The following is a 15,036-nucleotide window of genomic DNA, read 5'->3' on the forward strand; positions in this document are numbered from 1 at the left end:
CTGACGTTTCCCTGAGAAACTTAGGGACAGACGGACAGAAGAGCAGTTCTTTAGAAGAGGCAGATCTGGCCCCAAAGGAAAGTGTGTGTGTTGTTTCGGGGAGCGGGGGTTCAGGAACCCCGCTGCGAAGACAAAAGACAGCCACTGGGGACTTCCCTGGTGGTCTAGTGGTTAAAACTCTGTGCTTCCACTGCAGGAGACATGGGTTCAATTCCCACTGCAGGAGACATGGATTCAGTTCTCCTGGGAAGTAAGATCCCACAAGCCTCTCCGTGCAACCAAAAACCAAAATAAATACTTAAAAAGTTGTTTAAAAAAAAGAAGACAACCACTGCTTTGAGGAATACTGCTGGGGATTCCTAGAAGTCCTTTCCCCCATTTCTGATATTTGTATCAGACTTAAATGAGCATCATTTAAATTGAGTTTTTAAAACATCTCATCTCTTTCTGTCCTATGATTTGACGTTTTGACTGTGCTTTAAATGTTTGCATTTTGGTTTGAAAAATCGTGTGAACAGCAGACAAGTTTATTGTGCCATTTAAGAAATGATGACCAACTCTTAGAATGGTTGAGACCTCAGTGAGTGGCCCCAGGGTTCCTCCTCATTTTCTCCCTTCAGTATTTTTTTCTGGTTTCCAGCTGAATTCCAGCGTGCAAACCATGGGGCAGGGGCAGGAAGTGTATTTTCATTGAGGTGAGGCCACAGACAAGATGCACGGAGATCTTAGATTCAGTACCCCACTTTCTTCAGAAGCAGATGGCCCCCAAAGTGCGATGGGTGTCCCCAGTATGTTCCTTTACTGAAACAGTCAGCGACTCAGCTCAAATCGCTGGTTTGCTGTGTTTCTCCTCCATTAGGTGAGAGCAGGGCTTTGCTCACCGTGTGCCTCCAAAGCCTCGCTCAGCGCCTAGCACCGTCAATGCTCAGATGGACGGTAAAGCCAAACAACGAACAAACCAAAACACCCCTGGCTCTTCAGTGTTGTGATCAGTGACCTATTGATAAAGTCTCTGTGTTTTCAAAGACTCCTACTTGATTTCCTTTCCAATGTCTCTTTCTTGTGCTCCAGAAGACTTCTTTGGCGCGAAGTCCAGGATCTGTGCAACCACCTGGGAACAGTCAGAGAGTAGAAAGGAAGCCCGAGGAGGCACCCGAAGGCACGGACCCAGGAGACCAGCCCAGGTAGGACCAGGTCCAGAGGCGTGACCCAGCCCGAGGCGTGGCCAGCTCTTGGCCTGCTCAGCGTTTGTTTTGCTCCGTTTGCTTCGGGAATTTTATCCTAAAATCCGTGATGTAGTCGTCGGTGGTGAGATGTTCCAAGCAGTGGTTCCTAGACCTCTTTGTGATTTGCCTAGACCTGCCTGATTGGAAAATTAATATTTTCCTGCCCAGAGATGCATAATAATGATAGGCTTTCATGCCACAGCATTCCAGGTCTTTTATCCTCATTCTCAGAACTTACAATAAAAAAGATCAAGGCTGCCAAGGGCCTTAGGAGGGTGTGGCTAATTGGTGGCAAAGCTGGAGTCTGGATTCCAAGACAGAAGTCAATGTGGGCTTCCGGAGGGTGAGACAGAGGAGTCAAAGAGCAATCATCCAGTCCCAGGGAGGCTGGTGGATGCATTTCAGAAATCAGCAAGGCTGCCGTGCCACAGCGGAACACGGCCAGTGCAGGCGCGGCCCACTCGTCTGTGGTTTATCAATGTGGCCCGCAGTTGGGTCCTGATTTCCCCGTTGGGGCTACTGTTCAGGACCCACAGGTTTGGAATCATTCAGAAGTAGAGGGTGGGCAGACGTGAATGTTCTGTCCCCAGAACAGACACAGGTCAGGACACTGGAAGCAATGAATAATTGTCTGTGAGTTCAACATATGGTCTGGTTAGAAAAACCTTCCTTAACAAATTGAAGCCCAGCTTCTGGGATGCTGTAGTTACAGACCTTAAAGGAACAAATGAACAAAAGCTGCAAGGACCAAAAATGCAAAACTGAGTGATACACACTGTCCCCCGTCCGTCACCACCCCGCCACCCACCACCAAGTCCCTGTCACTGACTTTGGGTTTCAAAAGCTTTGCAATCCCTTTTCACTTGAAGCGTTTTAGCAGCATGTTTTGCTTTGGCTTTGAACTATGGAAGGTCCTGGGAGAAGGCAATGGCACCCCACTCCAGTACTCTTGCCTGGAAAATCCCATGGACGGAGGAGCCTGGTGGGCTGGAGTCCATGGGGTCGCTAAGAGTCGAACACGACTGAGCGACTTCACTTTCACTTTTCACTTTCCTGCATTGGAGAAGGAAATGGCAACCCACTCCAGTGTTCTTGCCTGGAGAATCCCAGGGACGGGGGAGCCTGGTGGGCTGCCGTCTCTGGGGTCGCACAGAGTCCGACACGACTGAAGCGACTTAGCAGCAGCAGCAGCATGGAAGGTCCTGGGTGAGTAAGAGCGGCCCCTGGTGGCCGGAATTTCCATGCCTTCTGGTGTTATTTTCTGGGTGGCTTTGGTTACCCAGTCCCCTGGATCGCAACAGAGTGGGACACGACTTAGCAACTGAAGAACTGATTATGCGGTTTGAGGAGAAGGCACTTTGAATGTCTTGCATAAACATTGGATTTCTTTAGGGAAATGATGATCATATGGGGCAGAGGTTTCTTTTTTTGCTGAGAGAGGCATGAACTTGAATGGCACCTTTGATCTCAGTTCTTTGCAAAATGGGAGCCTCCTTTACCTCCCAGAGTTCCATGGCTGTTCCGCCTTCATGAACTTTTTTTTTAAAAAATCAGGACAAAGGGTTTAATATTTGGCTCTAAATTGACTGGGTGATAGTTTAGATTGGCTTCCCGTGATCATGAATCGAATGATCTGGAATCCTACACAAGGGAAGTCACTCCTTCCAACTGGATACTCAACGTCCAGCTCTTCTGTCTCCATCTTCATGTGGTTCTGGGATTTTTTGAGAGGTTTGGGAACTACCTGGGGAGGCCTGTGTCCCAGCTGGACTGGGGAGGAATAGCAGCTCAAAGGTCTTTCATTTCTTGTTCCTCAGCTTTAGTCAATTAACTTTGCCTTGAAGACGAATTGTCTCTAATTGGCATGCAAATTGAACATAAGAGGTGCCTTCTAAGAGCAAGCTCAAAAAAAGCAACTTTCTGTTCACAATTAAAAACATGATTCCCCTCCATGAATGTGCCCACCTCTATCGCGCAGGGCTCTGCACTAACTCGGAAACTAGCAAGAAGCGGCCGGGAAACAGGATGTTTACAGGAAGAGAGTGTGAACCCAAGTTCCCCGTGCGATGCTTCAGTGAGGCATGCCACCCTTGGCATCTACAACAATGATCACCCTAGCATTTGACGTTCATTTTGCAGATGGGGCACCAAAAACTATGCCAAATGCTCTACGCATACAAGACAAATTTTTTTTTTTTCTTTAAATGAATTCATTTCCAATTGAGCCCTTACTCCACTAGGCTGGTGGGAATGCCCCTGTCATCGTCCTTGGGAACTCCTCTCCTAACCTGATCTACTGAGACCGTCACCTGTCTCCTCCCACCCCATCATCACTGAGATGTCCACTGGCTCAGGCCCTGTTGTCCCTCGGGCCCTAAGACGGCTGCTTTCACGATACACCTGGCACAGGGGGATCTTTGGTGAGGCTGGGAGCCCTGGTCATTCCCTTCGGCATTCTGGGCTCATCTTATCTTGAACCTGAGGGCACAGTCAGGAAGCAGGGAGGGAGGCTGGGAGATTCCCGAGATTCCCTACTTCCCGTGACCTTCCCCTGCTCTCTCCTCATCGTTCTTGAATGCATTTATCTTCTCCTTTTCCCTCAACGGATAGCCAGCACTTTTTCTTCGAAGGACACACTACAGATTTTTACAAAAGATAGAAAATGCCAGTGACCTCAAACTATTTCTACTTTCTACTTGGAAAACACAGAAAGGGCTGCAGTGGCCCTGCTGGGCCTGAAGGCAAGAGAATATAAGGAGGAAGGCATACATTAATATTGCCAATGATTAGTGAGAGGGGAAAAGGAATTCCCTGGTTTCCCAGTGGTTAGGACTCTGTGCTTCCCTTTCAGGGAGCATGGGTTCAATTCCTGGTCCAGAGAACTAAGGTCCTGCTTGCTGTATATATATATATATATATATAGCCAAAGATTTGTCCTTCTGCACAAGCCGTCATCTCTACTCTCCAGAGGAGGAAACTGAGGCTTGGAGCACTATGCCATCCAAGCCCTAGTGGTAGAAAGTCCATTGTATCCCCCTGGAAGCTCTTCTATCCTCTGAATACATAAAAACGGGTTCATACATCCCCAAAGAGGTTCTATCTTCATCCAATAGGGAGTCCCCGCAGTTCAGCTGCTTTGCTTTCCAGTTGTCACAGGGTGTCGCTGTTGTAACTTAGCCCTGCATTGGCCAAACTGTGCAGCGGCTGGGCGGAGCCTCCCAGGTGCTCCGCCCTGCCTAAATCCCTGGGCTCTTGAGCATGAGGCCCATCCCCACTCCCGGGGAGCACAACCCTAGGCTGTTCCTCTTACTGCTCGTCAGTGTCCACCCTCGAGCACAGCTGCCCTGGAGACGCATCTGGACTGGTTCCAGCTCCACTATCCAGTCTCTAGGAGCCCTTCCCCTCTTTGGGTACCAAGAACCCTTGCCTTTTAAACACTCACAACATGATGGATCTTATGATACAATCTTTCCCCAGATAGTGAAGCCATTAGGTTGCACCAGAGGAAACTACAGTTTTGGCAGGTTAAGAAAGATCTTGGATAGTGGCCATTTCCTGTGCTTCACCATCATACTTGCTCATTCTCAGAGGCAGGCGCCAAGCAATATTTCAGAGACAACTGACCTTTCTCATGGAGGGTCCCTAAGAAATTCCTGGGTAAACTTCTGGCACCGCTTTGTCCCTGAAAGGAGAGTGGAAACTCAACAGCCACCAGTCTTAACTGCTCTTCTTTGGCTCTCAAATGTGAGCAGACATCAGAATCACCTTTAAGGCTGGTTAATAGCCTGGTTGCTGGGCCCATCCTCCAGAGATTCTGATTCAGTAGGTCTGGGGCTAGGCCTGAGAATGAGCATTTCTGACAAGTTCCAAAGTGCTCCTGGTCCGGGGATCGCACTTGAGAAGCACTGCATTATGCCCGAGATCTGCGTGAGCTGTCGGTCTGTGCTGCTGGGGTCCTGGGGAACTTGAACCGAAGGGATGACTGTAGAGGCCATTCCAGGTAGGGGCAGAGTTCCCAGTTGGACCTCTCAGAGGCAGAGCAGGAAGTGAGCCCAGACCTGGGGGTGGATGTTCATTAAAAACAAGGCTGGAGAAGTGATGCCAGATTGAAGAGAATTTGGAGGTCAGGGGAAGGGTTGAGATTTTATCCTGCAGGTAACAGGAAGCTGGGGAAGTGCTTTGTGGTTGGTTGGTTTGTATTTAAAGAAGGGTTTATGCATTCAAACAAAGTGTTCCAGGAATTTAGGGCCTGATTAACGCACTGGAGCTGGGAGGCTGGAAGGGCCCTAGGGGATGCTCTTTAGTAGAAGGATGGTGGCTGGGAAACCATCCCAGGGTAGAACCTGTTACTGAACCAAACTCGGGTTTGCTTGCTGCACTTGCAGCAAAGCTGATCTATTGACACTGAGTTGTGGTGAATGGAAGTACAGTGTTTTTTTCAGGCTACCATGTAAGGAGAATGGGCATCTAATGCTCAAAAGATCTAAACTGCTTGATGGCTTTCAGAGAAGGGATTTTAAAGGCAATATTAATGGATGAGGGTTGATCAGCTCATGAACAATTTTCTTCCTGGTTGATGGTAGGTAACAGGGTGATGCTATGACAAGCCTAGACAGTGTATTAAAAAGCAGAGTCATCACTTTGCCGACAAAGGTCCATATAGTCAAAGCTATGGTTTTTCCAGTAGTCATGTACGGATGTGAGAGTTGGGTCATAAAGAAGGCTGAGCACCGAAGAATTGATGCTTTCAAAACTGGTACTGAGGAAGACTCTTGAGAGTCCCTTGGACAGCAAGGAGATTAAACCAGTCAATCCTAAAGGAAATCAATTCTGAGTATTCACTGGAAGGACTGATGGTGAAGCTGAAGCTCCAATACTTTGGCCACCTGATGTGAAGAGCCAACTCATTGGAAAAGATCCTGATACTAGGAGAGACTGAGGGCAGGAGGAGAAGAGGGCAGCAGAGGATGAGATGGTTGGATAGCATCATTGACTCAATGGACATAAGTTTGAGCAAACTCCAGGAGATAGGAAAGGACAGGGAAGCCTGGCCTGCTGCAGTCCAGGGGGTCGCAAAGAGTGGGACATGACTGAGCAACTGGCAACAACAGCAGGGTGATGATTGTGGAATCTCAGTCACCAGCTTTCTAGTCCCAACTAGTCTGGTATCTACATGCTTTTGGTCAGCATGCACTCACCATCCTCCACCAGGAAATTTTTATTTATATCCCTTCTGGAGGAGCCAGAAGTCCTGTGACTCAATTGTTCTAATCATTAACTGCTTAAGTCTGCTCTTTGGAATTCAGGGAAGGTCGAACAAGAGGTAGGGAACAAGACAGTGGTTTGTACCCAGAAAGGCCCCACAGAGTCTTCCTTGGTTTCAAACTCACAGAACCTGGAGATGGTCTGGATGCAGGCAGAGGAGAGAGTCTAAGAAGATGCTAAGGTTCTAGACCAAGAACCTAAAAGAAGGATGCAACATTGGAAACTAGAATGTCCAAAGTGAGAACTGCTATAGGGAAACTGATCAATTTTAGACACACTGAAGAAAAGACCATCAGGCTTTCTGGGAACCCTGCTGGCCTGGTCTTTATGTAAGCTGGCCCCCGGCTGGGGAGGAGTGACATTTTAACGGGGTGATGATGGAGCGTTGTGTCCTCAAACGCTCTAATATCCTCTTGGTGGCTTCAGTTATTTGCACAAGTTATTCTCAGATAGCTTGGCTCGTTCCTGTGCTGCTGCTTCCGTGTGTGTGTGTGTGTGTGTGTGTGTGTGTGTGTGTGTGTGTGTGTGTGGTGTGACTCTAAAACTATATTTAAAAGCTTAGAGACAGATCAGGGTTGGGGTGAAAGATTGAAAGATAGTAAGTGAAATCATAAGGGACGGTGTCTTCCAGACTTCTCAGATCACAGGACTTACCGAGGTGTTTGTTAAGTATATAAATTCCTAGGCCCCATCCTAGTCCTTCCGAATCAGAATCACTAGATGTGGAGTCAAGGAATCTGTGTTTTGAATAAACACCCTGGGTGATTGTTTCCAGCCAGGACATTTGTGAATAGTGATCGACTGCCAGGGTCACCTTCTTGTGAATTAAAATACCCCGTGTCTTGACCCCCTCCCTTGAAGAGGCTGATCTAGTAGGTTTGGGGTGAGGTCCCCAAATCTGTGTTTAATAAAAAGGCCATGTGACTCTCATGATAAAGTTTGAGACACAATGACCCAGGGGTTACTCTCAGGTCAATAGCCATAGCTGACTTTTGTTTGCTCTGCTGTGAAGTTTAAATATATACATAAATTTATATATATATATATATATGTATGGCTCAGAAATCAGGGATAATTAGCACACATTAAACTCACGCCCCCTCTTATCTTCTCCTCTGTGTTTTTCTTTCACTGAATGTCTGTCGGGAATCCACTTGGGGCCTGTTTTTCTGGAAGGTGCTGGGGACACACGCATCCTAGGAGGCTGGGGACTTCGGCTCCAGTGGATGAGAAGGTTGCAGTGAGGAAGTCAGACATAGAAGTAGGAAACCAAGGGAAGACAGGCCCTTTCAGGCAGTGTCACAGCTCTGAAAGACACCAGTGGGTGTTGTGACAGATGGTAAGGAAGAAGGGAGTGGCTGGTTTGGATTAGACTGGTGATTAAAGTGGGGATCTCAGATCAGCAGGCTCCGCATCACCTGGGAACTTGATAGAAATGCTAAGTCTTGGGCGCTTCTCCAGGCTCTGGGGTGAGCCCTCCCCAGAAGCAGTTAGGTTGTTCTGATGCACCCTAAGGTTTGAGGACCATTGGATTAGATGGTCAAGGAGGGGGATGATGTTGTAGCCACACATTCCGGGAAACAAACTCACTCAGAAGGACAATGCAGGTAGTGGAGTGCAGTTTATGACACCGGCGGGCCCAAGGCAGAGTCTTCTCTTAGCCAAGGACCCCGACCAGCATTTGTGAAAATCTTTTCTACCCCATGTATACATATCTGAACCCACCACTCCAAATTCCTTGAGACTTACATAAACCAAGGAAAACACAATCCCAATAACCCCATCATTCACGTGCTATGTGTTCAAACAGTCAAACAATTGGCCAATAATCAATAAACCCGAGGTTACACTCTGATAGATACAGAAACATTTATGGCCTGTCTGGAGGAAGGGGTGATTAGTGTATGTTTTCTCTTAGGCAATGACTAACCTAGATACTATCTTCAAGGTTCCCCTGTCTGGAGGAGGTCTTATCCTTCTGTTCTTGTTTTCATAGGCACTAAACACAGAGTTCAGAGTTCATTGGAAAGGTGACCGAGCATGATCAGCATGAACAGGCCTAAGGTGGAGTCCAGGCCCTATGAATTCCTTCTTCAGTGATACTTGAACTAAGTTTGGAATGACAGAAGGGGGGCAGGCAAGCGAAGATCTGGGGGGAGGATCAGGCAGTGCACAGACCTGAGGCGGAAATGAATTTGTTAGAGAAACTAAAGGAGGCTCATGAAGGAGCGGGAGGTGGGCAGGGGCCAGATCAGCCAGGGTTGGGCCTTGAAGGCCAGCTATGGTAAGACATCCAGATTTAGATACTGTCAACCAATATGTGTTCAGCAGGACCGCTCTGGTTGCTGTATGGAGAATCAAGGGAGCAAGACCGCAGGCCAGGAGGTCTGAGGAGAGGCCATTGCAGGACCCTGAAAGCTGCAGGGATGCCTGGAGCCAGGACAGAGAAACCCATCCTTACTTTCATGATCTTTTCTCTGTCCTCCCATGGGAACCTCTGTAGATACATCATTCCCCCTTGCCTTCCCTTTACCCAAGAAAGTTCAATCCCATAGATACATTGTGTATGTCTGTGGACTGTTGTCTTTGCAGGGCCACAAACCAGGTGGTGCCAGTGGTAAAGAATCCGCCTGCCAATGCAGGAGACGCAGGACACTCTGGTTCAGTCCCTGGGTAGGGAAGATCCCTTGGAGGAGGAAATGGCAACCCACTCCAGTATTCTTGCTGGGAGAATCCCATGGACAGAGGAGCCTGGCAGGCTACAGTCCATAGGGTTGCAAAGAGTCGGACATGACCGAGTATCTGAGCACATAAACATGCTCAGATGTAATAGCTAAGGGTTTTTTTCTGCCTCCTGAGAGCCAGTTTTACCCTTCTGTGGGTGATATTGACCCACTGATGATGCAAGGACTAGGGTGATAACAGTGAAGATGGAGAAACATATGCAGCTTTGCATATCTTGCGTATTTTGAAGCTAAAGATGCCAGGACTTGCTGAAGGATGGGATTTAGGAGGGAGAGAAGAATCAAGAAGATTCCTGAAGTTTGGGCTTGAGCAGTTAAGTAAACGGAGACATTTGCTGAGATATGAAAAACTGGCCTGATCAGGTCTACCTGCCAGGTTCCATAGTCACAGACCCAGTGTCCAGGAGGAAACCCTGTTGCTACCAGGTACCAGTCTGACCAGACAGCGAAATGACTATCACAAACCCTGTCTCAAACTAGGGGAAACTTAGGGCGGCCCCCCACATTTGAGAGAAGAGCAGTGTTCTCCTTTGTGCTTCACAGATGGCTCATTTCCTGCTGTATACCTGTGGTCTTGTGATTGATAATAAGAAACATATATTTGGTCTTCATCCCAGCCCTGGCACTGAGCTCCTAAGACCTTTGGAATTTCCTAAGTGGTGAGAGCAATAAAGGTGTCTTTTGTTATGCTAATGAAGCAGCTTTTGGAACGCACTCAAAAGTGGGGGCTGGCTGCCAGGGGAACCAATTCTGTGATTGGAGGGTTGGGACCTTGAAAATTAAAAACTTAGAGGTTCCTCTGTAGGGGACTTATTGTGCTGACTTTTTAATTTTTATGTATTTTTAAAAATATTTGTTAATTTATTTATTTTGTCTGCATTGAACCTTAGTTGCAGTCCTGGGATTCTCTCTAGTGTGTGCCCTGTGACATAGGGGATCTTAGTTCCCCATCAGGGACTGGACTGAGTGCCGTGCATTGTAAGGCAGATTCTTAACTAGTGGACCACCAGGGAATTCCCGCGTACTGACTTGTTAAAAACTCATTTTTATTTTTTAATTTGAAGTGTGTTAGTCACTCAGTCATGCCTGATTCTTTGCAACCCTGTGGAGTGTAGCCCACCAGGCTCCTCTGTCCATGGAATTCTCCAGGCAAGAATACTGGAGTGGGTTGCCGTGCCCTTCTCCAGGGGATTTTCCCAACCCAGGGATCAAACCGGGGTCCCCTGCATTGCAGGCGGATTCTTTACCATCTCAGCCACCAGGTGAAGTATGCTTGATTTATAATGTTGTGTTAGTTTCAGTTGTACAGCGAAGTGATTCAATATATATATATGTAGGCTTCCCTGGTGGCTCAGTGGTAAAGAACCTGCCTGCCAATGCAGGAAATGGGGATTCAGAGTCCAGTCCCTGGGTTGGAAAGATCCCATGGAGGAGGAAGTGGCAACCCACTCCAGTATTCTTGCCTGGGAAATCCCATGGACAGAACAGACTGACGGGCTACATGGGGTCAGAAAGAGTCGGACATGACTTAGCGACTAAACAACACCAACTACATATTCTTTTTCAGATTCATTTTCCTTATCGATTATTTTTGAACCAAGGCCACTGCATGCTGGTCAGTGGGCTCAGGACATAAACACATACCTTACCCAGCAACTCTGTGGATGAATGCAGGTGATCTGAGGGGTTATATGAGGAAACTGAGGTTCAGAGAGGTTAAGGAACTAGCTAGCCCCCAGGTCACACAGATAGAACCTGGCGTGCTAAGGGCTAGAATCCAGTTTGGTTTGATGCCAAAGCCCAGGCCCACAATCATGAGGCTGAGTTCTTACAGGTGCCTGAAAAGATTTGTGTCGTGGTCTCCATAATTAGAAAGCAAACCCCAGTCTGTTTTAAAGAAGGTCGGTTCTCAGACCCAGAAAAAAAATCGAAAAAGATCTGGTCAGTTTTATGAGCAGTGGCCGAGGGCCGGCGCTTCATTACCGGCCCTCCCCCCATGTTTCTTAAAGCAGTGGATTCTGTTCCTTTAAACGAAGCTTTGTGAAGTCCTAGATTCCGGATCCCGGATCTGTAACAGGCTCCTGCCAAGGCAGGGTGTGTCACAGAGCGGGTGCGGCCGGTCCAACTTCTGAGTCACTGTTTATCTCTGGCAGGAAGTAAACACGGGGAGGAGAGAGGGAGGGAGGCAAGGAGGGCGCTCTCGGACTTTTGACGCTGGCTGGGAAAGAATATCGTGTGCTGAGTTAGGTGTGCGTCTGCTCTTCTGTTTTCAGCCCAGAACCTTTAAGAAGTGAAGAGGAATGGTGCTGTTCCAGTCTGAAACAGTACTTGGGAACAAAGGAAATTAGAAAGTAGAGTGGGAAGAGCAATCAGCACCTACAGACAACTGTTCTTAAAATATTGGTGTGTTTCCCTCAGAGTTCTCTGTTGATTTCTAGTTCTTCATTGATTGTGATAGCTCTGTACATGTATACATTTTATGTATCATTCAGTTCAGTCGCTCAGTCGTGTCCGACTCTTTGAGACCCCATGGACTGCAGCATGCCAGGCCTCCCTGTCCATCACCAACTCCCGGAAGTTGTTCAAACTCACGTCCATTGACTCAGTGATGCCATCCAACCACCTTATCCTCTGTCGTCCCCTTCTCCTCCTGCCTTCAATCTTTCCCGGCATCAGGGTCTTTTCCAATGAGTCAGTTTAAAAAAATTATAAACTATTAAATATATACGATAATAAATTATATATGTAAATCTAAAAATATTTAAACATGTTAATATAAATGTTATATAAATGTATACTATATTTGAATAATTAATAAGCTATTTTTAGAGCAGTTTTACCGAAAAACAAGAGTACCGAGAACTCCCTGAAGCCATCCCTTCTCTGTACAGTGCGGTTCAGTCGCTCCGTCGTGTCCGACTCTTTGCGACCCCATGAATTGCACGCCAGGCCTCCCTGTCCATCACCAACAGTTCCCCCTTATTATTAAGATTGTGCATTAATGTGGTACATTTGCTACAGTTAATGAACAAGTGTTGATAATTATGAACTAAAATCTGTACTTTCCATTAAGGTTCACTCTTTGTATTATACATTGTCATGTGTTCACCATTATAACATCGTACAGGATGGTTTCCCAGCCTTGAACTTTTCCTGGGTTCCGCTTATTCATCCCTTACTCCCTCCTTCCTTTCCTCCCTCCCCTGGCAAGCACCAGTATTTTTGGTCTGCGTAGTTTCTTTTTTTCCCAGTTGCCTTTTATTTATCGGTATAAACTGCATACTGTTTAAGTGTGTAAATCTGAGCTTGACGAGTATTTGCACTCCTGCGCATCTGTAATCACACTCACATCTGTTTCCATCGCCCCGTTCATGCACTCACGTCACTTCCCCAGTGCCTCTGTCCTAGAATAACAACTATTTGAACTTCTACCACCAGTGACTAGTTTTGCCACTTCTTGAGCTTCGTGTAAATGGTACTGAACAGTATGTATACTCTGGTATCTGGTTTCTTTTACACATTGCTACTTACTGATGTTTTAAAATTGTTTTCACTGTGGTTTAAAAAGGCAAAGCGTTCCATTTACCACCTTAACCAATGTAGTGTTTAGTAGTACTGTTCAGTAGTGTTAAGTATAACACGTGTTACAGTTTCTTAGTTTCTTAAGGTAGAAACAGGTCATTTCTTTGAATCTACCTTTTTTTAGTATAGGTGCTTGAGTGTCTTAAAAGCCACTCTAAATGCTGCTTTAACTGTATCTGACACATTTTGATATTTGAGTTTTCATTTCGTTCAAATACTTTCTAATGTATCAATTTCATTTCTTCTTTGACCCATAGGCTATTTAGAAGTGTATTATTTAATTTCCAAATAGTTGGGGATTTTCCAGTTACCTTTCTGTTATTGATTTCTAATATAATTCCATTGTAACCAGATAATATGCTTTGAATAATTTAAATCTTTTAAAATTTATTGAGTTTTTTTAATGTGTAGAATATCATCTGTCTTATAAATGTTTCACTTACACTTGAAAAAAATTAATCCTGCCACTACTGACTGCTGCTGCTGCTGCTGCTAAGTCACTTCAGTCATGTCCGACTCTGTGGGACCCACAGACAGCAGCTCACCAGGCTCCCCTGTCCCTGGGATTCTCCAGGCAAGAACACTGGAGTGGGTTGCCATTTCCTTCTCCAATGCATGAAAGTGAAAAAATAAAGTGAAGTTGCTCAGTCGTGTCCGACTCCTAGCGACCCCATGGACTGCAGCCCACCAGGCTCCTCTGTCCATGGGATTTTCCAGGCAAGAGTACTGGAGTGGGGCGCCATCGCCTTCTCCACCACTATTGACTAGTGTTCAATAAATGTCAGAGAGTCAAGTTGGTTGTAGTAGTTGTTCCAGTCTTCTGTATCCGTGCTGATTGTCTATCTCTTCTATCGATTATTGAGAAAAGTGTATGGAACTATTACCTTTTAATCGTGTATTTGTTCATTTCTCCTTTTATCAGTTTTTGTGTTATGTGCTTTGAAGCTCGGTTATTAGGTAGATAAACTTTCAGAACGGTTACATCCTCTTAATGAATTGACCTCTTTTTCATTTAATCTTTTTTCCACTTGGTAATGTTTTTGCTCTAAAATTGACTTTGATGTAATATAGAGACAACAGCTTTCTACTCATTGGTGTTTTCATGCTATATCTTTCCCCCCTTCATTTTCTGACTCTTAACAGATTTGTGCTTGTTAAGCAAAGTTTGAAGTGCCTTTTTTGTAGGCAGCATATAAGTTGGGTCTTGCTTTTTCGATGCACTCTGAATATCTCCAGCTTTTGACTGGAGTGCTTATAATATTTACATTTAACATGACTATTAATATGGTTGGTTTAAATCTACAGTCCTATTGTTTTCTCTGTCCGTCTCTTGTTTGGTTCATTTTCCTTCCTTTTTGGCCTTTTAAAAATGTTCATTATTTTTACAATTGTACTTTACTTCCCTTTAGATTTATTAGCTACAGTATTTGTGTTATCTTAAGTGGTTGCTTCAGGATCTATAATATGTATCTTTAATGTATCACAATCTACTATTAAGTGATATTGCACCTTTCGCATATATTAGAAGAATCTTGCAAAATTATACTTGGGTTTCTCCACTTTGGGCCTTTGTGCTATTGTTTTGTTTTGTTTTTTAACCCCCCACCCGGCCACCCCTCTGTTATTGTGGATAGACATTTTACTCCTTCTATTGTGTTACAAATCCTACAATATATGTTATTTTTGCTTTACATAGCCAGTTATCTTTTAAAAGCCACTTAAATAATAAGGAAAAGTGACTTTACATTTACCTGCATAGTTAGCATTTCTGGTGCTCTTTATTCTTTTATATAAATACTGATGGCCATCTGGTATTATTTTCTTTCGATTTAAGGGACTGCCTTCAATATTTCTTGAAATACTGATCTGCTGGGGTTGAATTCTTTTAGCTTTTGTATGTCTGAAAAAAATCTTTATTTCATCTATGTTTTATAAATTTATTTTCAATGGGCAAAGAGTTACAAGTAGACAGTTTTTTTTTTTTCCCTTTTATTGCTCCATTGTATTGTAGCTTGCATTGTTTCCAACCAAAATCTGATGTCATCCTAAGTTTGTTCTTCTGTCTTTTTTCCTGCTCTGACTGACTTTATTATATTTTACTTTTTCACTGATTTTGAGCAATTTGGTTATGATATGCCTTGGTGTAAGTGTCTTCTTATTTTTTATGCTTGAAATTATTAATAGTTAGATTTGTGGGTCTGTGGGTTTACAGTTTGCAT

The 15,036-nt window shown here is 45.2% G+C and overlaps 1 protein-coding gene across 14 annotated transcripts in view; it reads left to right on the plus strand.

Moving 5' to 3' along the window:
* Positions 1–15,036, plus strand: part of TACC2 (transforming acidic coiled-coil containing protein 2) — a 234,864-nt gene that overhangs the window by 44,114 nt on the left and 175,714 nt on the right. For 13 of the 14 annotated variants that reach the window (XM_019988493.2, XM_019988484.2, XM_019988482.2 and 10 more), the window contains one exon: positions 1,072–1,184. In XM_019988493.2, the coding sequence (XP_019844052.2) occupies positions 1,072–1,184 (113 nt within the window). The remainder of the gene's footprint in view (positions 1–1,071; positions 1,185–15,036) is intronic. The other variant, XM_019988483.2, reaches the window with a different exon arrangement.

The sequence above is a fragment of the Bos indicus genome, chromosome 26, assembly GCF_029378745.1.
Source record: "Bos indicus isolate NIAB-ARS_2022 breed Sahiwal x Tharparkar chromosome 26, NIAB-ARS_B.indTharparkar_mat_pri_1.0, whole genome shotgun sequence".
Lineage (NCBI taxonomy): Eukaryota > Metazoa > Chordata > Mammalia > Artiodactyla > Bovidae > Bos > Bos indicus.